This window comes from Podarcis liolepis (assembly GCF_965112155.1).
Source record: "Podarcis liolepis genome assembly, chromosome: 6".
Taxonomy (NCBI): domain Eukaryota; kingdom Metazoa; phylum Chordata; class Lepidosauria; order Squamata; family Lacertidae; genus Podarcis; species Podarcis liolepis.
In genome coordinates this window covers 58,104,215-58,131,350 of record NC_139559.1, presented here as the reverse complement: position 1 = coordinate 58,131,350, position 27,136 = coordinate 58,104,215, and the positions used below count along the sequence as shown (strand labels likewise).

At 39.5% G+C, this 27,136-nt stretch overlaps 1 protein-coding gene across 2 annotated transcripts in view; it reads left to right on the top strand.

Annotated features, from left to right (window-relative positions):
* The window catches only part of USP24 (ubiquitin specific peptidase 24), a 72,045-nt gene that overhangs the window by 14,925 nt on the left and 29,984 nt on the right, over nucleotides 1–27,136 (top strand). For both annotated transcript variants that reach the window (XM_083510199.1, XM_083510200.1), the window contains exons 3-31: nucleotides 2,275–2,342; nucleotides 2,997–3,140; nucleotides 4,242–4,364; nucleotides 5,164–5,199; nucleotides 6,199–6,264; nucleotides 6,639–6,704; nucleotides 7,887–7,961; nucleotides 8,886–9,044; nucleotides 9,740–9,854; nucleotides 10,622–10,725; nucleotides 13,280–13,387; nucleotides 13,535–13,630; nucleotides 13,724–13,885; nucleotides 14,337–14,444; nucleotides 15,836–15,985; nucleotides 16,160–16,291; nucleotides 16,637–16,748; nucleotides 16,962–17,038; nucleotides 17,696–17,836; nucleotides 18,773–18,826; nucleotides 19,438–19,553; nucleotides 21,486–21,552; nucleotides 21,762–21,872; nucleotides 22,302–22,400; nucleotides 22,476–22,646; nucleotides 23,410–23,495; nucleotides 23,631–23,724; nucleotides 24,770–24,925; nucleotides 26,183–26,280. In XM_083510199.1, coding sequence (XP_083366325.1) covers nucleotides 2,275–2,342; nucleotides 2,997–3,140; nucleotides 4,242–4,364; nucleotides 5,164–5,199; nucleotides 6,199–6,264; nucleotides 6,639–6,704; nucleotides 7,887–7,961; nucleotides 8,886–9,044; nucleotides 9,740–9,854; nucleotides 10,622–10,725; nucleotides 13,280–13,387; nucleotides 13,535–13,630; nucleotides 13,724–13,885; nucleotides 14,337–14,444; nucleotides 15,836–15,985; nucleotides 16,160–16,291; nucleotides 16,637–16,748; nucleotides 16,962–17,038; nucleotides 17,696–17,836; nucleotides 18,773–18,826; nucleotides 19,438–19,553; nucleotides 21,486–21,552; nucleotides 21,762–21,872; nucleotides 22,302–22,400; nucleotides 22,476–22,646; nucleotides 23,410–23,495; nucleotides 23,631–23,724; nucleotides 24,770–24,925; nucleotides 26,183–26,280 — 3,094 coding nt within the window. The remainder of the gene's footprint in view (nucleotides 1–2,274; nucleotides 2,343–2,996; nucleotides 3,141–4,241; nucleotides 4,365–5,163; nucleotides 5,200–6,198; nucleotides 6,265–6,638; nucleotides 6,705–7,886; nucleotides 7,962–8,885; nucleotides 9,045–9,739; nucleotides 9,855–10,621; nucleotides 10,726–13,279; nucleotides 13,388–13,534; nucleotides 13,631–13,723; nucleotides 13,886–14,336; nucleotides 14,445–15,835; nucleotides 15,986–16,159; nucleotides 16,292–16,636; nucleotides 16,749–16,961; nucleotides 17,039–17,695; nucleotides 17,837–18,772; nucleotides 18,827–19,437; nucleotides 19,554–21,485; nucleotides 21,553–21,761; nucleotides 21,873–22,301; nucleotides 22,401–22,475; nucleotides 22,647–23,409; nucleotides 23,496–23,630; nucleotides 23,725–24,769; nucleotides 24,926–26,182; nucleotides 26,281–27,136) is intronic.

Sequence of the window (27,136 nt, the reverse complement as noted above, 5' to 3'; positions counted from 1 at the left end):
AAGTGGGGCGGCTGGGGCGGGTGTCCCCGCCCCCCCCCCCCCGCCCCACTTCGGAACAGCTTTCCGAAGTGGGGCGGCTGGGGCGGGTGTCCCCGCCCCCCCCCGCCCCACTTCGGAACAGCTTTCCGAAGTGGGGCGGCTGGGGCAGGTGTCCCCGCCCCCCCTTCGGAACAGCGTTTTAAAATGCTGGGGGTCGGCAGCGCTTCGCTCCCGACCCCCAGCATTTTAAAACCTCCCCGGGACACGGGGAGATTTTAAAATGCTGGGGGTCGGCAGCGCTTCGCTCCCGACCCCCAGCATTTTAAAATCTCCCCGGGACAGAGACTTCTCTGCTGTCCCTTGGAGATTTTAAAATGCTGGGGGTCGGCAGCGAACGCTTCGCTCCCACCCGCCAGCATTTTAAGATCGCCCGGGGCAGGCGGGGGGAAGGCAGGCGGGGGGAGCAAAGACTTTTGCCCCCCGCCGGCCTTCAGAAGAGGTCCTCTTCTGAAGGCCGGCTGTGGGCGAAAGTCTTTGCTCCCGACCGCCAGCATTTCCCTATGGGCTTTCGTCTTGCGATGCAAGCCCATAGGGAAATTCGTCTTGCGAAGCGCCTCCAAAACAGAAAACCCTTTCGTCTTGCGGGTTTTCCGTCTTGCGAGGCATTCGTCTTGTGGGGCACCACTGTACAGAAAGCTTCAGAGAGGAAAGAAGTTGAAACAAGAATTTAAAAATAAAAATGCAGAACCGCCACCCCCCGAGAGAAGGACAAAACCTACACACAGTGTTCTGTTCCTTCCCTTCTCTCCCTCACTAGGTCCCTCTTTTCTTAGCCCCATCTTACTTCTTTTTTACAAAATACTTTTTCTCCTGGTCACTCTGTGTTCTCCTTGGATAGTGATTTCAGGCTAGAAAACAAAAGAGTTTGAAGAGGAAGTGGGAATGGCACTCCTCCCACTTCCTCTCTCAGCTTTCTTTTCCAAGCAGAAATCACTCTCTTCTTACTTCTGAAGGGGCAGGGAGTGAAGTCATAGCATGGTATGGGGTATGGGGAGTACAGAGGCTTTCACTGACATTGAGAGAGCCTTTCACAGGTGCTAATGCACACAAAAACCACATTGAGGACGCTGGCATTACAGCCGAAGCCTTATAAATAAATACATTCTATGCATGCCTGCACATATTGGCTCTTCTGATTTTACATGCTGTGGAAAATCACCAAGTCACAGGATATGCATTGGGCCTCCATTTGAAAGGAAGTTCTTATAGATGCTGGTTGAATGTGTAATCTTTTGTTTACAGTACAGATGTGTACCTCGGTCTAGTGCAGCCCTGTAAATATAAGCACTCTGCATTTGCACCCTTCAGGTTTACAGCATGTGCTTTGTGCAGTGATGCTTACTCAGGATGATAAGTGATGCTGCAAGACCTATGCTTCAGGGAACTATTTAAGTTGTCTGTGCATAATCAGTATCATCATGAAATTATAGCTAAATTGCAGCTGTTCAGCGCGAAGCATTGCCTGCTTACTTCTGCCGCAGATGGTGTGTGGCACATCTGATGTGCTCAGAAATGTCTGTATCCTTTCCCAAGGGTTTGACAGTAAACACCATTAAAGAAACAAAATAGTTCCTAGGTTGGGGATTCAGTCTTCTGCTCTTGCGTATGATCTCTCCCCCTTCCCCGTTTTTCATCTTGGTGCTTCAGATGAAGTGAAGAGCATTTATGTCACTGATAACTGCATACACTCCAGCTGGAAGCATCTGCATCCACAGAGAAAACAGAGCGATGCTTACCTTTTATTACCTTTGCTGTAATGTTCTACTGTGCCAGCCAGCAAACTCTGCCTGGGATCCATAGAGCTGTTCTGTCTCATGTGAATTTCTCATTCCCTCATAGAATTTCTGACTCCAGTGCCATATCATAAACTGCTTTTGAAAGTCCCACAGTTGAATAAGAAAATATCTAAAGTCTCCTTTGTTCATAGTATTCTGGATCCTGGCCTTTGTGAGCAATACCTTGCCCCTTCCTTTTAAGCACAAGAATATGGAGCTTTAGAAAGCATTGTTGCTTCTGTGTTGACTTTTAGAAATCTGCACTGTTTTATTTCATTCATTTCTCCTTATTAAAACTATAACTTCTTTGAGTTTCTTCATTATTAAAATAATTGGTATGCAGTAGTGGTGTTTGTGTGAACCAACAAAAATCTTGTTTGGGTAGCCCTGTGAGCTTCAGTCCGTAGCTTGCAAAACTTTGCAGGATCCTAACTCCTCCTTTTTTCCTCTGTTAAATAAGGGCTTTCGGATTCTGATGAAAACTGCAGGAGGTTTATGGACAGATGTATGCCTGAAGCATTTAAAAAGGTAGGTGTAAGAGAAAATTACAGTGGATTCTATCTAGTGCTGTAGATAGGAGAGTAGGCAGTATATAACTCATAAAGTGGCAGCTTGCTACATTCTGATACTGTAGCAAGTAAGGGGGAAGAGGGCAAGTTACAATAATGAATATGGTTGACAAATACTGTACTATTGTGCTATTCCACTTCAAATTTGCAGAGTTAAGAGCTGCATTTGATTTTTCTTTTGCATGTTGCAGCAATTTTGTGGTGTTCTACAAAATAGGTCACTTTTTATTGGGACAGCAAATGGGGACAGGAGAATGGGGCTATTGAGAAAAGTTTGTAGGAATAAGGACAGGAGTTTGTTTGGGGTTTTTTTAAAGTGAATTAGTGATGTTATGCCAAGTGAAGATGTTCTCCTAGCCACCTCTGGTCTTGGAATGTATTGAAGATACTGTTTTCTCTAAATATTCTATGCCTAAAAATGGAATCTTCTTAAAACTGGGATGGGGAGCTAAGGTAGATGCCGGCTGTTCTTTCCAGGTTTAAAATCTGCCTTCAGAAGTTGTTTGTTGCTAAATAGATAGCTCCAAAAGCATTTCAAGGCTAGCAAAAAGGTACTCTTTTTCCCCTTGTAGATCCATGTCAGCATTTTAACACATACTGTGCTCCTTTGCAGCTGTTGACATCGAGCGCTGTTCATAAATGGGGTACCGAAATCCATGAGGGAATCTACAACATGTTGATGCTACTAGTAGATCTGGCTGCAGAGAGGATAAAGCAAGATCCTATCCCTGTTGGTCTTCTCGCTGTATTCACAATGGTATTTCAGTTACTTGATCTCAAGGCTATTCAGCATGAAAATCTTACAACTGAATATCTGTTCATCCTAAACGCATGGCTTATTAAAATGTAAAATCTAGAAAAGACATTTCTTGGTTATATTAGCATACTGAATACATTCCGCCAAATCATGATTAAGGAAGCTTTTAACTATGACTTAATGTGATGTTTGAATTGACAAGACATATTGAATTAACAAGACATACTGAATTGACCCATTGAATCAGAATAAGAAACCTGGTTTGCAGTGGTTTTTTGAACCATGGCTTGTACTATTCTGGTTTGCCATGTCTGAACTGACAAACCACAGTTATGGCTGTTGTGTCATTTTCCAAGAAATGCTCCAAACCTTGGCTTTCCTGTATATTTGGAAATTCAAACCACTTAGGTTCTAAACTATAGAGAATGTAATTAATTACTTAGCAAGATGTATGTTCGTACTTTGCTTTGACACTTGGTATTCTACTGTCTGCAATGACTTTAAACTTGTCAATTTTCTGTTTTTAAGAAATGTGAAGAGGGAGTGACCATATCTCAGTGGTAGAGCACATAGTCTGCAATCTCAAGATCCGAGGTTCAATTTCTGGCATCTTCAGTTAGACGGATCAGGTGGTAGGCAATGGGAAAGATCTCCCTCTGTCTGGGACCCTGAAGAGCTAGTCCTTGTCAGAATAGACCATACTAGAGCAGATGAGCAAACAGTCTAACCTGGTATAGGGCTGGTTTTTGAGGTTTCACTCACAATATTTCACTTTTCATTTTAAAAGCCAAAGTTAAGCATCCATGTTAATATCTACATAAACATAATCCGAAGCAATGCATTTCGCCAGTCTAGGCTCCAATAGCCACCCAGTGTTTTGTCAAAGAAAATTGGTTTTGAGATACTAAAACCATGTCTTCTATTTCTTCACTCTGAAGTTCTGGTCCTGCTTCTGCAAAAGTGTATGTACTTCTTGATGTTCAAACACTTCTCTTTCCTCGGAAGGAAAACCTGATGAAAAGCCACTTGATCCAAATGTGTTTTACATTGGAAAATTGCTAATCCTATATGTCTGCTTTCTTGTCACACCTTTCACTGTAGGCTCTTAATCCTGATAATGAGTACCATTTCAAGAACCGAATGAAAGTATGCCAAAGAAACTGGGCAGAAGTATTTGGAGAGGGCAATATGTATGCTGTCTCACCCATATCTACTTTCCAGAAGGTAAATGTGTACACTTCAGGTCTCTTACTAGAAGTCAGACAGAATTTAAGTTGTGTTTTAGTGCAGTATGTGTGTCACTTGAAATAAACATTGCCATTTCCTCCCCACCCCCTTTCCCATATCTAACAATTTATCAATCTGTCTCATTGACAGTAGCCTTTCATGTGCTATTATTTCTGCTACTTTGACTATAATAAGGGTTTAATTACCACTCCAACCACAGTGCTCTCTTCTAGGTCTTAGTGGTGACCACACTGTAGCTGTGGTTTAGACTGTCGTATGGGTGTGATAATTTCCAGTCCTTTTAGATCTGAATAGTGGCTAAGGAAGTGATATAAGGAAGTGATAAATGGATAAATAAAAATTCAGTCATGAGACTTTTTAGACACTTTTGCAGCATTGAGCTTATTGTTGCCAAAATCTTGCTTCTAATTTCATTCCTTTTTTTAAAAAAACCCAACCCCTTCTACTCCATTATGGGTTATAAATATAACTGATTCTGTGTCACCAACTCCATATCCTAATCTTGCCATAGAATCATAGACTCATAGACCATAATACATTATAATAGGTTAGGCAATGTTTGGGAAGTGGATAGTGCTAACAATCTCATCCAGAAATGTTATGTGCCTTATCTGAACAGTTGTTGGCAGGCAGTGCCTGTGTTGTATTTGCAGTGACCAGTCATGCATGAAGTAATCTAGAGCTCTAAATGAAACACACAATTAAAACACCATTATTTTAGAAAGTATCCTTGAGGGGGAAATGCTACTAATTTGTTAACATCTCTGTTGGCTAGGAACCACATGGATGGCTAGTGGACTTAGTGAACAGGGTAAGTAAATGATAAAGCATTATTTATTCTGAACCATCTGCACATGTAAGGCACTATAAAGACTTTCACTAAACAAAAATAAAACCAGTTCCTGGAGTGGGGGATAACAACAATGACTGTGAAGAAATACAGTTACAAATATTTAAGCTGGGATTAAGTTGGAAATAAGTGCTGGTCAAAAGACATATGGGAAAATAAGATACATTTGAGGAAGGATCTGAAGTGGAAGAGTTAGCACCATGTCTATATTCAGATAGATCACAAAAGAGAATGAATGGGTTGTAATTTAAAGCAAGAGGACTTCTGTCAATGAAGGATGTTAGCACTGGAAGAATGAGGATCATATATAGGCATATATTTTTAAATGAGATACAGTGGATGAATTTATAGTGGTACTGAAGGGAATGGGAAGTATTTGAAGGGAAATGAAGAGCGGTCATCACTTGTACAATGGGAGAGGTGAATGTTTTTGTCAGCAGGATGAGTATTTTTAGCACCAAATATGAGGCTAGAGTTCTGTGGAGAGGCTTCCAAGGCTCATTTTGTATGTGTGTGCACACATGTTCATGTATGCAGCATTATTCTTGCAAAATGTTCATGTGTGAGTTTTCATCATTTATCTGGAGCTGTAATAGAGTAAGAAGAAATGGATGATGCATATGGAAAAATAGTTTTACCTCTTAAAGGGATTTGTCATCAATTTCCCTGTGAAATGCCATTGAACTGAGTTTTCTAGGTGAACTTCAGAAAAATATGAGTCTTTGACAGAGAGAACTGCAATAGTAGTTTTCCTATTCTCCTGTGAGAATTGTTGTACCTTTACCTCCATCACTGAAGTAGTAAAATCCTTAGAATCACATACCTTACTGATACACTTTCCTGTGGTGGACAACTGAAAGAAATGCTCATCTATTCATGCCAGTTTCTGAGATCTATCACACTACTTTTATTTATATAGTGCATGTCTTTGACGGTGTTGTTTGTATATATTTTTTTCAGTTTGCAGAATTAGGTGGATTTTCTGCAATTCAGTCTAAGCTTCATTCAGAAGATATTGAACTTGGGGTAAGTTAAAATCCCGATCATTTCCCTTTGTTTTATGAATCTTTTACAGTAGATGGCTCTTGTTCAGTACTTACGAATTTTCTGTTGTATTGGAACGGAAGTAATATTTTAGTCTTGAGATGTGCTGGGTGAAGCAAACACAACTTCTAAAACTGTAGTGTGAATTGGCGTGCTTCATTGCATTACCTTTAGGCTGTATTTGCTGCTGCTGTCATCAAGCAAAACTATACTAGCCATGTTCATCTGTCTGTTTTATCAAATACCATTCTCTTGCCTTAGCCTCGTATGCTAGGGACCAGTTTGGGCATCCTTCTTGTGGCATTTGCCTCGGGTCTGTTCTGTGTATGTTCTTAAATGCTTTCTCTTTCTTCTAGGCAGTATCTTCTTTAGTTCAGCCTTTGGGGGTTTGTGCAGAGTATCTCAATTCTTCGGTAGTACAGGTAACGCACAGCACTTTCTCTTTAAAATTATGTACAATTAGTAACTTGCTCTGAGATTTTTTTAAATAAGTGAAACAAGTGTGGTTCATTGCCCTATGCCTTATGTTTGTTTTTCAGGTAATGCATTTGCAAAATACTTGTTTTGAAACTCATAATAATATAATAACACCAAATGATGCTCACATTAACATTGATGCTATTATTGTTAAAAACAACAGTCAGTTTGGGATAACTCTAGATAATCTGCGAGATACCTTTATAGGACAGATTGGAGGTGGGCGGTCTGTGAGATCCAATTTGTAAACTTAGAATTAAATAATTCTGAACCCTGGAATTTGTGTTTAGTGACAGAACCAAACTGAGTTTGCAGTCCTTCGACATAAAAGCCTACTCCTCCAGCAGTTGAATGGGGGGGGGGGAGTCATTTTGCTGCCATTGTTAAACAATTGGGAGTTGGAAATCCTTGTTCTACTTTAACCCACCCAGAGCTCAGTCAGTAGGTCCTAATCTAACATTTGCCACCCCAATATAGACTTGTATTTATTTTTACATTGGGAAGTATCTAACAGTCACATGTGAAAGTTGTTTGTGCAACTGATCTTTCTCCTCCTCCCTACAGACACTTAAAAAGCCTTTCTGGAGGACTTCATTGAACAGTGTGGGCTGTTTACCTGGAAGGGGGGTGTTGTCTGAAACTGGACACAAGAACCTTGCTTCCTTTGCCCATTTTAGGGAGAGTTGCCTATGCCACAGCCCATAGGAAAGCTCTCCAGAGATGTTCAGGGGTCTACGGGGGGGCGGGGGTGAAAAGATTGCTTGAGTGAGCAGTTTACCACTCAGGCAAGCAGTGGATACAACACTTTATAATTAATTTGTTTGTTTCCTTACTTCACATATACTCACATCAAATTGGCTTACATCTATTTTAATTGTACCTAGTTTGTGTCAAATAATGGAACACTAGCATAAGTCTTAAATTCTGAGCATAAGTGGAATATACTTTTACTCAGGGGAGAGTGGTTGCAATTTTTGTTTCCTGCACCACATTAAATCTCACTTGGGGAAACTTCCCTGATCTTCAGAAGGGTGCGGGAATAAAAGTTTTCCATTTCAAGAAAGCCCTTGGAGCAGGGAGATACATTTTCTCTTTAACATACAGAATGCCTGTTTCTTGTTTTATAGCCCATGCTGGATCCAGTAATTCATAATATGATTAAATATGTACAGAATGTTGAAGAGAAGGACCTGAAAGACAAGGTAAAATCTGATTTTTTGGATATGACCTACAACTTGAACTGCAATTCGAAAGTGTAAAACTGACATTCCGTTAGCTAATGCTGCTGCTCCCATGCTTAAAAGCATGTGTGTACTTAACTAATGCTTGGTGAAACACTTGTAATGACACTTGACAGTGTGCTTAGTACACACTTTCCTTTATAAAGTAATTTGTTCTATATTTATGATTTATTTAGAACATGTTTACCCAGCTCTTCAGCTGGGTTACTTACATGCAGTCAGTTAATACAGGAAAGTGCCTTCGTACAGACTTACAGTCTAAAACACATGCACAACAAAGAAGGGTTTGGAAAGGAAGAAGAAACTCAGGATACCCATTTAAAAAATAAATAATTTCTATAATGACAGCATGGAATAGAATTGTTCAGGGACAGGAAGAGCTCGATAAAGCAAGTATTTTAGTGGAGCTGGTAGAGTGGCCCTGCTAGAATGGTTGCTTCCGTGTAGCAGTCTACATCAGGCATAGGCAATCTCGGCCCTCCAGATGTTTTGGGCTACAACTCCCATCATCCCTGACTACTGGTCCTGTTAGCTAGGGATGATGGGAGTTGTAGTCCGAAAACATCTGGAGGGCGAAGTTTGCCTGTGCCTGGTCTACATCCACAATAGTTGCAAATCTGCACTCTTTGTTTTAGGAGGCTGGAATCTTGTATAGCTATTGCTTTTTCAAAGCTTGTTTGATAGACAATGCAAAACTAAAAAAAGCTTAATAACTTTTACCCAAAAAATGCTCAACAACTTTTGTGTCCGGATTTTCACTTTTTGAAATTTGGGAGCCCTACCTGTACAGTTTCAAAGGCTGCCTGAACTTAGGTGGTATCTTCCTTGCTGCTTGATTCTTCTCTGAGATCTCTAAAAAGCGCTCATAATTCTTATGTTTTGCAGAGGCTGGTCAGTATCCCTGAACTCTTGTCTGCCATCAAGCTCCTTTGCATGCGATTCCAACCTGACTTGGTTACAGTCGTAGATGACCTGCGCTTAGATATCCTGTTGCGTATGCTGAAATCGCCACACTTCAGTGCAAAAATGAACTCTCTCAAAGAAGTAAGTTTGCTATGCTAAAATCTTCAACTGATTAGATTGACATTCACAATCGGGTATTTTCAACTTTCACAGATCTAGGACACACTTTTATCCCAAACACTCATTTGGCGATCGTTTTATGGATATTTTACCATATACGTGCATGGTGGTAGTGCTCCTCTTGCGAGCCACCTTAAATCAGGCTGCAGCCCACGAATGGGCTAGTTCTCTAGCTCATATTAACCGTAACAACTTAATGATAACCATTGCTGATTTGGATCATAAAGCTTTCAAAGAGAAAATTCAGAGGCATAGGAGGAATCAAAACATTCTTAGATTCTATCCATGGCTATAAATCTGTTTGAAGTTCACTTATGGAATAAGTGGCAAATATATGGTGTTAGTGTGCATTTAAAAGGCCTAATAAACTTTTCATGAGGCCATTGAAATATTAATGATTTTACAGAGCTGGGCACTGCTCAGTGCAGTAATGAAAAATAGAATATAGTTTTGCTTATTCCCTGGATCTTCAAGTATTTAGTGTTTCAGGCCTTGCAAACCTTCACAGTGAAGACACATATTTACAGCCCTCCCAAGAACCACCCATACATACAGCAACTGACTTTCAAGTTTATATATTTTATTTCCTACACACCTTGGCTATTGATATATCTAGTTGTTATAAATCCTCTGAATGACACTGTGTTAATTTTTAGGTAACAAAACTTATTGAAGACAGCACTGTATCCAAATCAGTAAAGAACGCAATAGATACAGATCGGTTATTAAACTGGCTAGTAGAAAACTCTGTTCTTTCAATTGCATTAGAAGGTAAGTTTTGAACATCCTGCTGAAATTCTTAAACAGAAAGAAAGTTGATATTGTGGTTGCAGTCAGAAGGAGTGCTAAACTGCTATGTTTGGTATTAATGAAAGTGAGCCTTGTACTTGCATGCTGCCTCACTCCTGCCTCACTCCAGGTTGGCTGCAAGGAAATGATGTGAAGCTTTCACTTATAAGATTAAAATAAATTCAGAATGTTGTCCAAACCCAGGCAAACTGTGGTTTATCTTAACAGTGGTCGATTGACACAAACCATAGTTTAGAAAGTTGGCTTGTTTCACTTAACCATTGTTAAGATGAAGTGTTGTTTGGCTTTGGATGATTAAAAAAAACGTGGTTAATACAAGATGGAAGCTAAAATTGTGTACTTTTTGCAGTACGAGAACAAAGTATATGAGCTAAGACTTGTAATGCTAAACCTCAGCACTTTGTCTGAACCATTCATGTATCTGAATATTTTGGTGTAGATATTCAAAAGTTCATATTTATTGAGTCTTTCAAATTCTCTGGTATTTTTAGAAGTATCTTGGGTGCTACCAGCACCAATCCATTGGGTAAGAAAGGGCATTTTAAAAAATACTAAGGGCCTTAGTTGTGTAGTGAATGAGATGGAGAGGGTTGTTAGAAAACAGATCTTCATGTTACTGAAGCTCTTCTTAGTTGTTTTGAAGGAGTATGTATTTTGTTATTAGCATTTCAAAGACTTGATTAAGGCATTCCTTCTGGTTAGGCTCACTGTCCTGTTTCTTTCGCTAGGTAACATAGACCAAGCACAATATTGTGATCGTATAAAAGGAATTATTGAACTCCTGGGCAGCAAGTTATCATTAGATGAGCTGACAAAAATATGGAGAATACAGGTGAGGATGTGCAGCAGTATGTCTCAGAGTTTGAAATTCTTTTGACAGCATTTGTGGAATGTCTTTCAGGTGCATGTATAAAGATCCCAAACCTATCCAAACTTAGCAGTTAATAATAGTGTGACTGATCATACGGTAGATATCCATGGAGATGGAGTATGTATTATTCTACAGAATTAGGACTCATGGAAGGAAGTTGTGTTCGTGGATGCTAAATAGATGCATCAGTCCTAGGATTGGAAGGAGGCCAGTAGGTCATATTGTTAAACAACTTGCCCAAGGGAAGTTTGTTGCTTGTAATACAAACAACACCTCAATGAATTTTATTTTATTTTATTTTATTTTATTTGAAATCACATAAATATGCCACAAGCAGAGAGAAGGGTTTGTTTCAATGCATGCTTCTCAGTACTTTCCTATCACCATATTAAGTCCTGACATCTTTATCTTGTGTTGTGACTTTCTCAAACCTCATAAGACATACCTTGTTCATGTCCGGCTGACCAGTAATCTGATTTAGGCAAGTTTCCAAGAAGATGCGTGACAACCACACTCTGATGCTATATGAGCAAGAAAGCAAACAGTATGCTGATCCCATTTGCTGAGGCCCTGGAAAAAATTACGCTTCTAGGTTCATCTCTTTTGTTTCTAGTTGTATCTCTCTTCAAATTCTGTGTGAAAGAGAAAACATTGAGAGATGTATGAATTTTCTTTTTATCTTATTTTAGAACTGCTAGTTTTTTTAATTGCTTTGCTAAATTTGTTTGACACCCACATACCTTTGCATTATCTGTACATTTTATTCAGTCCATCCATCCTCCCACACACCATTTCATTATTTGGTTACTTAGTTATTGCACTTTGATAAACAGAGCTCTAGTAATTCATTTATCTTCAAGGGCACTTCTGTCACTTTTCTTTTTTGCAGAAATGATGTTCATTCAAATTTCACATAAGTGTTGAAGGCTGCATGTTCTCTCCCTACCCTGCCTCCTCACTGCTTAATTTTAGTACTCTTATATGAAGCAACTATGTCAAATCTCCCTGTGCGCTGAATATGTTAAGAAACTATGGCCTGCTCTATACCTCAGTTTATGGTTATTCATAAATTTAATGGAAATTTTCTGCATGAAAATTTGTGCTGGAAAATTTCTGGAGTGCAGAAATGTAATGAGCACAAGGACCACAACTCCAATTTACTTTATAACTAGATATGGGCGTCTTTAGAATATCCACACAGTGTTAAGCTTATAAATATGCAGTAGTCTGTAAAATGGTGACAGAGCTCTTTATTTCTGGCATTGTTGCAACAATGTGACGTACTTCTTCATTTATTTTGAGCACAGTCATTCTGCTGACAAACCTGTGACATGTTCTAAAAAAAGAGATCTTAAGGCTCTGTGTGTCTCTGAATATCACACATTATAGCATGTCTTTGTAGTCTATCCCTTTCCAGTACTGTAGGACATGGGTGGGTTGTGACTGACTAAGGTGAGTTGCAAATCATTGCCACAGTGTAGCAGGGATGCAGGTAGAGTTGATGTACAAAGTTGTGATGTCCACTGCTTTTAAGCACACAATTTCCAGTATTCCAAATGGATGACTTCTGTGGTTCAATGTGTTTTCAGTCTCTCAGCATTACATAGGATACTTATAACTAAGAATACTGCTACAATATTTTAAGGTGACTTCATTTCTTTAGATTTTGGCCATACGTTAACTTCAGTTGTATATGAGAACAAATAACATTTGCACACTGCCCATTCACAAGTATATTTCTTGTTGCAATGTGTAGCACCAAGAGTTTGGTTGATAAATTAGCAGCTCAGTATTCCATACAGTCTTCATATTTGCATTACCTTTAGAATGTTTATTTCAAATACTGTACTAATCTGCATTCATATAAGGGCTGTTAGCACCTATGTTAGCAACTTCTTTTGATTTCGAACAAATCAGTTCAGCCTTCCTGAAGGATTGTGAGTCCTTTCTGACATGGCTTGAGCATTTATTTCTGAAATTTTACCTTCCAAGGTTCTCAAAAGCACCATCTTTTCTTAGAGATGAACGAATGATTCATCTTTATTTAATTATGTAGTAGTAGTTACACAATGCCTGCATTTCTACTGGTTCCATTAGCCTCCAGAGTACCCAGAGCCTGAAACAGAAAGCGCTTCTGAATTAGTAATCAGTTTACTCAATGACACACCTAGCAAATGGTATCTGCCCTTTACACTTAGTATAAAACCTTTCACAGAATACTAATACCTCCTTTGTTGTGTCCAAAACCTGAACGTAAAACCACAAAGTTGTCAGTGTGGTATTTCTTGCAGTCTCTAAGATGGGGCTACAGACTTCCTCATTCTTGCTTGATAATACACAGTGTGAACCTAAGCATGTTTAATCAGAAACATCTATGTTTTCAGTGGGGTTTACTCCAGGGTGAGAATGCCTAAGATTCCAGATTTTCTGTTTAATATACATCTATGATCATTTTTTCAAGTTCACCTTTTTTCATAGCTGTCTCCTTACTGTTGTTTTTCTCTCCTCTTTAAAGTCAGGACAGCCGTCAACTGTAATAGAGAACATCCACACCATTATTGCAGCAGCTGCTGTCAAGTTCAGCTCAGACCAGCTCAATCATCTCTTTGTCCTTATTCAGAAGGTGAGGCAACTACAGCAAGAAACTGAAATATATATATTGAAGTCTGTTTGGATCTAAAGATCATAATATGGATAACCAAAGCTTGGCCCAGTTGAAACTCAATTTGTTTTTTGTTATTCCCCCCTCCCCTCCCCTTCCCTTTTGTAGAGTTGGGAATCTGAGAGTGATAGAGTGAGACAGAAGCTGCTAAGCTTGATAGGACGTATTGGTCGGGAAGCACGTGTAGAGACAACCACTGGAAAGGCATGAGTAATAAATTCCACTTTTAAGAGTTAACATGGAAGTTAACTTCTGTAATGAATGTTGATATTTATCTCTGTGTGTATATCCTTGTAGGTTCTTGAGGTTCTCTGGGAGTTGGCTCATCTTCCAACATTGCCCAGCAGTTTGATTCAACAAGCCTTGGAGGAGCATTTGACAATCCTTAGTGATGCATATGCAGTGAAGGAGGCAATAAAAAGAAGCTACATCATCAAATGCATAGAAGACATCAAGAGGGTTAGTTTGCCCTATCTCTCAGAATGTATATTCCGCACGCCCCGCCCCCAAATCTTCTAGATGTAACTTTATTTGATTAGAAATGTTGCAGAACTTGAAGCTTGGCATATTCATTAGTTCTCACGTTTCACAGGACGCCTTGAAAAGGGAGAGTGTGTGTATCAGTTTGCTTCTTGTGAGAGTCATAGCCAGTATCTTGCCTTTGTTTCTGCCAAAAGCAGTGACTGTTTGCTGCGGGGAAGGTGCAAGAATGAAATTTGCAAATAGATCCACGTGTCCTTCACAATGTAATCTATATATATTACATAGAGAACTAAACAATCGATTTTGTGGAATTGAGGAATAGCTATAGTACAGACTACAAAAGTAATCTGGAATGGGGAATAAAACTTTGAATGTTTATGCAGTCATTGTTACTAAGCATATCTATTACTGTACCTTCTCCTAATAGTCATCCCAACATAATAATCCTCAGTTTGTGTGGGTGGTACCAGCTTTACGTCAGCTCCATGAAATCACACGCTCCTTTATTAAGCAGACCTACCAAAAGCAAGATAAGGTAAGATAATTTTTGAGACAAAATTGTGTCTTGTGTGGAGGGATATGATATGATCAGGAGGGAGAAATGATCAGGAGGGAATGAATCTGAAAAATGGGATGCGTTCAGGGACAACATTAAATACTGAGGGTTTGGGTACTTGGGACCTAAAAATGTTTGTTTGTTCTTTCAGTGTATAGATCAGTGGTTCCCAGGCTTTACAAATTTGAGGACCACTTTTTAACCTCAATTTTTTTTGCAGGCCCTAGCATACAAATTGTTGTAATTTTAGGCTCTGTTAATTGAGCAAACACTATTATGTACTCAATACAGCATGCAACTCACTCTCTCAAGCTAGATTTTTAAAGAAGGGGGGAATGTGTTTCTTTGGGTGGTCTTAAGAGCTGTCAGCAGTAGGATCTCCCAGAAATAGCTATTTCCCACTATTCAGATTGTGTCCGAATATTTGGTCTGGTGTAACTCACAAGTTCACATACCATGTTGTAAACTCTGGCATGGTCAGATATATTAGTTCTGATTAAAGATGTTCTTCTGACTCTCCTTTTTTTTCGCAATAAAGGCTGTCTTGTATTGAGCTGCTTTTCCTCAGACCCTGCCCTCCATCAGCAGGATCTTCCATTATTTCCCATTTTATCTTTGTATCCTCCTCTCCTCCTAACATTTTTTAAAAGAGGCATCCTTTAGAAAGCTTGTATCAGACTCTAGCCTTACTTATTTTGTTGATCCAGATAATTATGATTTAATTAGGGTTTTTCAGCTCTGCATCAATACTTTATATTTGTAAGGTTACCCTGTATTTTATCCTTCTAACCTTATTAAACTTTACTTGTGTAATTCTTGATTAAGTTCTACTAAGTAGAGGAAACGTATCGGCTGACACTGTGGGCCTAAAGTCTCATCCTTGAATCCAAAATTTTCTTTGTATTTAGCCCCCCTCTTCCTAACTTTCTCCCTTTAACATGGCACCTGTGGCGTAGGGAACTGATGTGAAAAACAGCTATCAAACCCTAGGTCTGCTACATAGAAATCAGACTTAGACTTCCTATTTGAACAAAGCAATCGCTGTCACAATGCCATGCCGTATTAGTGTCATTCTTAATGCTAAGTATTCATAGTAAGTTCAGATTTGGCTTTGGAAACGAAAGCACACGATTTTGTGCTGTGCTAACTGAAGTATGTATTTGAAGTGCTTAGTACTTCCTTCTGCATGACGAGTGTCATGACTGGAAACTGTGGTGAATGAGGATAGAAATTATGAGACTTTTGAGGCCCTGATTGAATAGATGGCCAGGGTGGTGCAGCGAGGGAAACTTGTATTCGAGCCTTGAAAGTCTTAATTGCGCGTGTTGTAATGCTCTGCTTAACACATCTTTTCCAATACTTCTGCCAAGAGCATTATTCAGGATCTGAAGAAAAACTTTGAAATAGTGAAGCTGGTGACAAGCAGCTTAATAGCATGCCACCGATTGGCCGCATCTGTGGCAGGTCCTGGGGGCCTGTCAGGAGCAACCTTAGTGGATTGCCGATACACGTACCGGGAGGTAAGCAAACTTGTGGCGTTCAAACCAGATCACTTGGGGATAGCCCTGTATAGAAGCAACTTGTCTCTTTACTGAGGCAGCGAGCTTGAATCTCTCAAACCTCAAATTTGCAAAATGTTTCATAAAGGTCTGTTCGGAAATGTTAATTGCAGTTTGTGTTTGCTTCCTTTTCAGTACTTGGAGGCACATCTCAAATTTCTGGCATTTTTTCTCCAAGAGGCTACGCTTTACTTAGGATGGAGTCGTGCTCGGGAAATCTGGGAATGCCTTGTGACAGGCCAAGATGTTTGTGAACTAGATCGAGAGGTGAGATGCTGTCCTTGGAATAAATGTAGCACTAATTTACTTGGAAACAATGTATCCTAAAGATGATCTGGGGCTAAAATCAAAACACACTAGGAAAACAAAATCGTTTCACAAATCTGTAAAAAAATAAGGTGCTGTTATGAATGTTTGAGGGGCTATCAGGAGTAGACAAAAATTACTTTTAATTCTCAGTCATACGGATACTAGAGTTTTCTTAAATTGTTAGCAATCCTCAAACAAATTTTGGTGTGTGGAGCAAACCATAGTATGTCGGATATTTTAGAGCAGTGTAAAATATATCATTTAAAAACAGAATGTGAACCATAGTGTAAACTCTTTTCACAGATGTGCTTTGAATGGTTTACAAAGGGGCAGCACGATCTCGAGAGTGATGTGCAGCAGCAGCTTTTTAAAGAAAAAATTCTTAAATTGGAGTCTTATGAAATCACTATGAATGGTATGTAAGTATTTTTGTTTTATCAGCCTTCTGTATAATAGTCAGATATCTTAGAATAAAATTTGGGGGGCTTGATAATGGCTGAAGATTGCAAACAGCTTCAGAGACTAATGAAGTCAGACTTTAAAGCTTTTATTTTGCATGAGTAATGTTTCTGTGTTTGTTTAAATGAAAATAGCAGAATTCCTTTAAAATGTTAATTTTTAAAAACAGGTTTTGGTTTGTTTAAGACCTTTTTTGAAAATGTGAACCTCTGTGATCATCGATTGAAACGTCAAGGAACTCAGCTGGTAAGCAGCTTTCTATAAACTTGTTCCAGTGCAGTTCATAGGTCACAGCTGGCAAGTTTATTTGGAAAATAGTGACCATTGGGAAGTGGCAGTTAGAATGTGGCTCTTCAAAGCTATAGTTACGGATTTCCCCTGACATTACTGGGATTTCAAAGGCGGAATTGACATCCAGGGGAATTTCGGAAAGGTAGCACTTTGTCCTGGATCTTAGGCAAGTCAATTTTAAAAAATCGTGTTTTTTCCCCTAACAAAAGCTCAACAATTTTGGGGGTTCCTTTAAATAATCTCAACAATTTTGGGGTGCCCTGGTTTTTACTTTTTGAAATATGACAACCCTACTATAGTACATTAATTTGTCCTAAGTCAAGATTAGCATTAGGGCTCAGATCACTTTTCTTTAACTTACTCATATGAAACAATCCATGAGCACAGTTAAATTCTTTGCTTTTACGTACTTGGGAGGGAGGGGATTTTTCTAGGATTAACCAACATAATTAGAGGAGTCCTTATTTGTACTCATATTACTATTACTTGTTATTAATAAAAGTATCTTCAGTTTGTGATAGGATAAAGCTCTGCAACATGTGAAATATTTCAATAGTGTACTCTGATCTGGGTGTTAACAATCTTAGTCTCTCTCTCTTTTATTTTGTCTAGCATGTAGAAAAACTGGAATTAATAGGAATGGATTTTATTTGGAAGATCGCAATGGAGTCACCTGATGAAGAAATAGCAAATGAAGCTATTCAGCTAATAATAAACTATAGTTACATCAATCTAAATCCAAGACTAAAGAAGGTAACAACTCTGAATTGTTTTGGTGGCTGTACTTGTCCCAGAAGATGAGATGTAGGCTGCCTTCAGACGATCCTAACCCAGCGTTCGGTATCTGTGTTAAAAGAACACATGAGAGTAGGCAGCGAACACTAACCTTGTAGCTCCATGTGGGCACCCCATCCTCATTGCTGTCTCCATGACTTGGAGGGATAGCTGCTTCTGCAGTGGAGAGCCTGCTCTATTTATGTGGGTTCCTCATGTGATTTTCAAGGGTTCTAAATCTCACAGGTTGCCAAAATGAGTTGAGCAGGCTCTCTACTGCAGAAGAAGTTATTCCTCCAGCTCAAGGAGGGTGACAAGGCTGGGGAGTCAGAGGTTGTGTCCCTGTCCTCACTCTTCCACCTTGCATGTTGTTGTAAACAAATGTAGAATGCCTCAGTATTGCCCCTGAAATGTGCAATCCCACCTCTTCCTTTGCGTGCACGGGGAAAAGAGATTAGTAGCTTCCACTTGTTGACAATTGATAGTTTGCTGCATTTGTATGGAACTACAAACTATTAGCTTGCCACTGATTTTAAGTTAACTTGTCACTGATTGAAGTTAAATTGTCACTGATTTGAAGTTGAACTTCTTTCTCTGCATCTGTATGCTTCTTTGCACAGGAAGGAAGAGGGAAGGGGAAGAGATTGTGCGTGTGTGTGTGTGTGTGTGTGTGTGTGCGCGCACACACACACTTACTGCTGTTCATTCATAATGGCAAGCCATGGTTTTGCTTGTCTGAATAGAGACATGGACTGTGTACGTTTTTGTATTACCAACACTCTTTCTCCCACCCGTGCTCATGCTTAAATTCAGTAATACGTGTATAGTAGCAGTTCTCTGTATGTACTCTTGCTCTCTCTGCATGTGTGTGAACTAATGTTTTTAATATAGTTTAACACTTTTCATTCTTTTCAGGATTCAGTGTCACTCCATAAGAAATTCATTGCAGATTGTTATACAAGATTAGAAGTAAGTGTCAATCTTTTTTTAAAAAAATGTCCCATTCTATTTTTTCTTTCTTATATAATTGTAAAATAATTTCCAGCATTCCACCTTGTACTGTACAGAAAGCCCTTTCTCAACTGGAGCAATGGAGCAGCCACCATGTTGGGTTATATCCACTAATTAACTGGGGCAGCAGGGAACTGCATGGTAGACTTATGACCCTAGACAACTCCAGTTCTTTTCCTGTCTTTGTCTGGGACGCTGAACCTTCTCCCACCTTTGACCCAAGTAGAGTTATTCTTTTTTTGGAATTGTATTTTCCATCTCTCTCTTGCCATGGTTGGAACTGGAGCCAGGAGCCTAGAGTCAGAGATCTTTTACCTGTTTACTTGCCTTGGGTGTAACCCTCAAACATCTTAACTAGATAGAGTATTCACAGGGAGTAGCCACTGTTCGTTTCTTGAATATCATTAAAATGAAGGTTTGTAGAGATGTCTGCCTGTTATGCCTTGGCACTAGCAAATTACTTTGCAGATAAAAGGCAAAGTTTAGGTTCTCAGTGCTGAAGAAGTTGCCGCACCATTACGTGGCCTTCCTTGTAATCCAGAAATAGCATGATGTTTATTTCATTTTAGGCAGCCAGTTCAGCCCTTGGTGGTCCAACGCTGACACATGCTGTCACAAGAGCTACCAAAATGCTAACAGCAACTGCAATGCCTACTGTGGCAACATCAGTACAGTCTCCATACAGGTAAGGTTTTGGTTTAGGAATAGATAAATATGATCTATGTTGGTTTGTTCTAGATAACCGTGATTTAGAGGACTGGGAATGTGCTGAAGGCTCACAGCTTCCTTCAGTTTCAAGTTTTCTGTAACCATGCCTTGCTAAGGTGTGCAAAACCATGGTATGAAATCCTCTTTAAATCATGCTATTGTGGTTAGCTGTAACCACAGTTTGCCCAACTTGCTTGTATTAAAAGAAAGCTCAGTAATGAGGAGTGTCATATCTCACATTCCTGATCCACTAAACTTTAGAATGTTACATCTGAACCAGGTATTCTTGTCTGTGTGTGAAATGGGTATGGGCCAAAGAAACTACCGAAATTAGAACTGGCACCCACAGCTTCATCATACATAAACACTTTACAAAGGATAGGTTTATTCAATGTATTTGTCCCCACAAATGAATGTTTCTGGGATTTGTTTGTTTGTTTTTATTTGTTGTTTTTTTAAATACCTTGCAAAGGATTCACTGCAGAAGGTAGTTGCCAGAAGGGTGGTGCAAGTCTCTGGTTACAAAAAGAAGTGTTGAGTAAACACTTTTGTTAGGTTTGCTCAACTTATTCTGGCCTGTGATGAGAAGGAAAATAATACAACACAGCACAATATAATATACCCTAAGTTCACCTTTTGGAAAATCAAGTGGTGCTCTGTTTCAGTTCCAAAAAAGAAGTGTTGTTCCTGTATTAAGCAAGTGTAGTAATCGTGGAACAAATAATGTGCACTTCCATTAAATTGATTTGGACAGCTGCTTAAAGAAGATCATAGTTGGTACTAGTAGTATTTCTCAGGGAATGTACAACAGCATAGTAGTCATTTATGCAAGTGGGAGAAGTCTACAGTGAGGCTGCAGTTTACCAGCAACAGCACTGTAAAAATCTTAAATCTAAATGTTTTCTGTTGCTGATATGGCTTCTGTGATCCTTTTTCTACTGCTGTTTGGTCTCATCTGTATTTTTATTTGTAAGCTTCCTTGAGTTTACTGTTACCATGGAAAGGTGTGAGATATTGATACCTTAATTAAATAAATGGAAAGATGAATTGGCCCAGGAATACAGCCAAGTGCAGAAGCTGGTGCTATTTCCCTAAAGCACTGACCACGTTCCCCCTGGCCCTGAGGGGAAGGAGGGCAAATTGGAGGTATAAAATAGCATCAAAAACTGCAATAATCTGCAGCGCTGTCTTGCTATTGGCTCTTCTCTCACACCTTCTTCCCCGCTAACATTTCTTTATGAAATGTTATGAGGTATGTTGTACCTCACTTTTTAAGCCTTTTTCAGGTGAAATAATAAAGTGTGTTGCCAGGTTTATCTTTGAATTATGTGAGCCCCAAATAACAAAAGTTTAGGAAAAACTGGACTGAGTTTACTACTTATACTCCTCCATTGTTTTATTTCGCTAGGCAAAACTAGGGTTGGAAGTGTGCGTTAAGGATGATTTTTTTTCTCCTTGCTGCCACCGCCACCGGTACTTCACCACTAACCTGTGGTTACTTGGAATGCATAATATGATATGACCCAGTTCAGGAATTTCTCTGGCTCTGCCTCACTTCAATGTGTAATGTGGAGCAGGTACAGCAAAACAGTGTGAAGACATCACATCACACTTCCTCTTTTTTAAATCAAATGTTACAGAGGTGATGTGGGGAGGAGTGGCAGCCACACATTTCTCCCCAACATTCTATGTTAAGTGAATAAATCTAACTCCTTGACTGTTGCCACCTTGAAACTTAGTTCCAGCTTCTGCATACCCCTTGATAGTGAGAAATTTGTTTGGGGCACCTATCAGATAGCGGCCACAGGGCATAGTGTTGGTGGCTTTTGTCAGGCTGGTAGGTATTTTCAAGGAGCTCAACAGAGGTCTTACCCAACTGTCTCCCATTTATTTTGATTGCAATCTCCAGGTCAACGAAGCTTGTAATAATTGAGAGACTGCTGCTGTTGGCAGAACGCTACGTCATCACTATAGAGGTAAAAAAAAGAAATTTTGGTACCCGTGTCCCTTTAGTTTGAGTAGCCCAGTAAGTGCAATGCTTTTAGGCTTCAAGTTCTCATATTGTTGTTGTTGTTGTTGAAGTTCTCATATTGTTGTTGTTGTTGTTGTTGTTGTTGTTATTATTATTATTATTATTATTATTATTTTATTTATTGAATTTATATACCGTCCTTTCTTTCCGTAGGACCTTTACTCCGTTCCACGAACTATTCTACCTCACGGTGCCTCCTTTCATGGACATCTTTTAACACTTAATGTTATGTATGAATCTACCAAAGATACCTTTACAGTAGAGGTATGCTCTTTCAATTTTATTGCATTTTAAAATACTCAAATTTAAGGTGTGAAAATTCTCAGCAAAAAGGGAGTTGGGTGCTGATGCAAAGCAGGGGTTAGCAAACTTTTTCAGCAGGGGGCCGGGCCACTGTCCCTCAGACCTTGTGAGGGGCCGGACTTCATTTTTTGTAGAAAAAAATGAACAAATTCCTATGCCCCACAAATAACCCAGAGATGCATTTTAAATAAAAGCACACATTCTACTCATGTAAAAACACCAGGCAGGCCCCACAAATAACCCAGAGATGCATTTGTCAAGGGTATGCTGAGTAAATGGGGCTTGCAGGATAACGTGGAAAAGTTTCCCTTATGGGTCACTGGTTTCTATCTAATAATACTTCCTAGAACTGAGAACATGAATGAACTAACTTCTACTTCATTTTTGCAGGCTCATAGCAATGAGATCATAGGGAGTGTCAGATGGAAGATAGCAAAGCTGTTGAATGCTCCTGTGGAAAACATACAGATATTTGCAAATGACAGCTTGGTATGTTAGGATGATTTTATCAATATTCTAGATGTGTACAGTTTGCAGAAGCTAAGAAAAGATATTGTATTTCAGCTAACAGTGAATAAAGATCAAAAGCTACTTCACCAGTTGGGCTTTTCTGAAGAACAAGCACTTACAGTAAAGACATCAGGAAGTGGAACCCCATCAGCAAGCTCTGCTGATTCCTCCACTAGCTCCAGCAACAGTAGTAATGTCTTCAGTTCATCATATGCAATGGAACAGGTACAACATGGGGGGGGGGGGATAAATATAGATTTCACACACACAATTTACTTTTTCATTAATTAAGTTGGTTTCATTTCACTTTTAAAAAATGCTTTCCAGTATCTTCCATTTCTCTGTACTCTGCATTGGTCATTCATGATTTAAATCTTTATAAAATTAGTTTGTCAGAATTTGAAAATCAGTTGGAAAGACTGAAGTAAGCTAGTGCTACATGCAGTTACTTATACTGATCCTGCACTTTTTCCCAGTTGAACTGAGATGTTTGATAAATCCAGCAGGAACTGCTAGCACACCTTTCTCATCTGATTTTGATGAACGCAGGATTTCAGTGATCATTTCAGAAATGAATGCATCTGAATTGTTTAAAGTAGTTCTAACTGTAAGCAGAAATGGAAAAAGTAGAAAGCATCCTCCCTGCTGCTGTTCATTATATTTGATGACACAGTTTAGAATTCCAAGGTCTAATGTTTTGGTTCACTCTGTACATAAAAGTTAAAAGTATTGGAAATGTGAAGCTGTGGTTTCTTTGGCAGAATTTCAGATCAACACTGCAGTGTTGTGTGTGTGTGTGTGTGTGTGTGTGTGTGTGTGTGTGTGAAGGGGGGGAGAAGAAGGATACAGGATTCAGTGCCTTGTGTTGGCAAGTAGCTGACATCCCTAGGCCAGGTTTTAAATTTATATCACTCAATTTTTAAAAATTGAGAACCCTAACAAATTGCTTAAGAAATAGGGAAGTTAATTGTGTGTTCTTAATCCTCAGGAAAAATCCCTCCCTGGAGTGGTAATGGCTCTTGTGTGCAATGTGTTTGACATGCTGTACCAGCTTGCGAACCTAGAAGAGCCAAGGTAAGTAGTGTTATTGAAGACACTGTAGAAATACTGTGGCTGCAAAAATAAATAAATTTTGGAAGCATTTACAAGCAAGCATAGTGTCCAGCCCAGCAGAAATTGAGTATGTTATATGTCTCTTGTATTCTTTAGGATTACTTTGAGAGTACGGAGGCTTCTTTTGCTGATTCCTACTGACCCAGCTATTCAGGAAGCTCTTGATCAGCTAGATTCTCTTGGACGAAAGGTATTTTTTTTTTGTTAACTACACAATCATAGTCTAGTTTTACTGATTGAGCTTGGGATTGAAAGGAATGGAGAAAGAAATAGGGCGTTAAATTGTAGGCATTATAAAATGCTGGGGAAATGCTAGCCATTGTGGAGCAAGAATTGAACCATCACTGGCTAAATTAATTTTATTTCTCTTATTATTAATGATGTGTTGCTTTGGCGGGGGGGGGTGGGATTCCTTTGCTTAGCACACATTACTTTCCTTCTAGGGATTCAGATAGCATGGCTAATGTGCTTATCGCCACTGGGGCAGGAAAAATGCCATGTTAGCACAGCCGTGTATTAGCTTGCTAGCTTCATCTGTAAAGTTGGCACAGAATCTATTACTCGAAAAGTTCCTAAGCCGCAGGCCCATTTAACATTCACCCTTAAGGATGGCTGGCCTAGCTACCTATATAGGATAGTAGCAAATAGTCATTGGGTCCTAAACATGTTTCATAGAAGTTAGCAAACTACGTTAAAATTAATCTGGCATTCACAAAACATGTCTCTCCCATATCTCTCGCGCTGCAACCTTCCAACAGTTTTACTTCACCCCCAAAGGCACACTCCTCCATTGTCTCCCAAGACAGATGGATGCCAACTATTAAAAAATAATAATGCACATTACAAAAAATACTAATTAAAGAGAAATGGTATTTACACTGGAGTGCATTGAAAAGGAAGGGTGTGGCATAAACTTTGTAAAAATCTACAGATTGTATTTTATAGTTCTTTATGGTATTGGATAGGGATGGGGAATCTGTGGCACTCCAAACGTCAAATTTCCATCAGCCTGAGTCGGCTGCACCAGTAGTCAGGGATGGACTTTTAATCCAACGATATTAAGAGGGCCATGAGTCCTCTGTCCCTGGTATAGAGTATAGCAAAAGGTGCTTGCAAGAGATTTTATTACTTTTAGGAAGTTCAGGACTCCAAAGACTAGCTGTCATGGCTATATAACCATGTTATATCAGAACTGCCTTCTTATTTGTATTATTCTATGCTTATTCTTTTCTCAGAAAACATTACTCTCTGAATCAAACTCCCAGTCTTCAAAGTCACCTTCTTTGTCTACAAAGCATCAACACCAGCCTAGTGCTACTTCAATACTTGAAAGTCTTTTCAGATCTTTTGCCCCAGGAATGTCTACTTTTAGAGTACTTTACAATCTTGAGGTAGGAGTAAATTGGCATGGAAGTGTGGGGTAGGGTCAAATATCAATTCTTTTGTTTTGCATGTAGAAGACCCCGTGTTCAGTTCCTGGCATCTCCAGGTAGAGTTGGGAAAGTTTTCTGTATGAAACTTAGCCGCCAGTCTATGGTTTACACCATAATACTAAAATGTGACTTAGGCAAGTATCAACAAACTCGGAGGAGGAGAGAGAAAAGGCAGTCTGTGAACCCAATGGTTTGTTGAGGCTCATCCATTTAATGCCAAACTATAGTTTAGTGCTTGGGTCCTCAAATATTTTGAGTCCTGAGGCACATCTGGAAAACTAAAAAAATATAAAGGATGCCACAATATATCAATTCACAGAAGAAAAATGGGGTGATGCCAACACACACAAAACAAAGCTGGCAAAAGAAACATGCAAAACCCTCCATCCCCCAAAAGGGGAAAAGGCAAGTACCGTATTTTTCGCTCTATAGGACACACCTTGTTTTAGAGGTCTGCGCTTCGGAGGCTTCGTGTTGCTGTCGCTAAAGCCAAGGAGCCTGCATTCGCTCCATAGGGCACACACACATTTCCCCTTAATTTTTGGAGGGGAAAAAGTGCGTCCTATAGAGCAAAAAATGTGGTAATAAAAAGCAGCCCAGACTAACAAAAAAACACAAAACACCTGCAGCCGCATGCCAACATGCAGAATACACACAGTGCTAGCAAACAAAAAGGAGTCATTGAATTCTCTTAAGATGAAACTCTGCTGTAGTGACACTGTGTTTCCAGTTGTCCACAGTTGGGATATTTTTGCATGGTTTCCATAGTAGTGATCCTGCTCTCTTGCAACTACCTAAACATCTGTTTACCAGGTCGCATGGCACTCCCTCACTACCTTGTAGTTCCTTATCTTCCATTCTTTTTACATACTATGTAAATATACCATACCTTCTCTCTTGAAATGATAGGGATTGTCATGGGCCTTGAAACACACTTCGTGAAAGCTTTGTTAGTATTCAAGGACCTCTGACTGTGTTGATGTTCTTAATTATATGACAGGTGTTGATAAAAGAATTAATTAACATTATTGAAAGGTCTCATTGAATTCAGATGACCAAGTGCCGTAGGATGGTGAGTTAATTCTGAGTAGCAGTGTTAGAGTGTAATATGAACTCTTGCCCAGCTGAGCATACTTTGCCTGTGGGTGAGAGAGGGGCTTAGTGTATTGCTCCATTGAAACTCTGCCACTTACCTAAAGTCTGAATATTTTTCAGGTCCTGAGTTCCAAGCTAATGCCTACAGCAGATGATGAAATGGCAAGAAATTGTGCCAAATCTTTCTGTGAAAATTTTCTCAGAGCAGGTGGCTTGAGGTTAGTTGAAAGAAATACTCTGAAGTGGAACCTTCCAGCTGTGCGAGAACTAGCCTTTAAGCATTCTCAACTCAGTATACATTTAATACTCGTATCTGTAAATGGTGCTCTCAATAGTAGTATTCGAGCAGCTATTCCAAATACCATGGGCACAGCATAAATTACACTAGGTAGTTTGCCTTCTTTGTGTGTATGATGTTGAATAAATTGCAGCAAGGGTTTTTTCCTGTTACCTTTCCACTTCCATAAGCCTTTCTTCGCACTTCCTACACAAATAGGTGCCAAAACTGCAGCGGAACCTGGATATCCTTGCTTTTTCAATACTGCTTTCAGTGGTTGGTGCTGTCCTCCCAAAATCTGTTAAGGTGTTTGCAGAAAATGCTTTGTCAAAGAGTTCTGGATAATAGATAGTACTATGCCATTGACCATTGAATCTGCACTTAACTTTGAATGGGAGTAGATAGTTTGAGGCACTGAGATGGCATTGACTATGCCCTACTGATAAAGTCATAATAAATTTAAATAGTTGATTAGAATTTAAAAAGAATAACCTGGAGGTTGTAAGTATTAAATGTCATCTCTTAGCATATTTGTCCTTCAGTACTTGACCGGCAAATGAGAGTTGCTTATATCTCTAGTCTCCAGTAGTTGTGTGCTTAGAATCATAGAATGGTAGAGGTGGAAGGGACCCTGAGGATCATCTAGTCCAAACCCCTGCAATGCAGCTGTTCCATACAGGGATTGAACCTGCAGCCTTGGCATTATCAGCACCATGCTCTAACCAACTGAGCCATAACACGCCAACAGAAGAGTATGCCTTTGGACCACAGAAAGCAAGGAAGTGACAGGTGCTGCC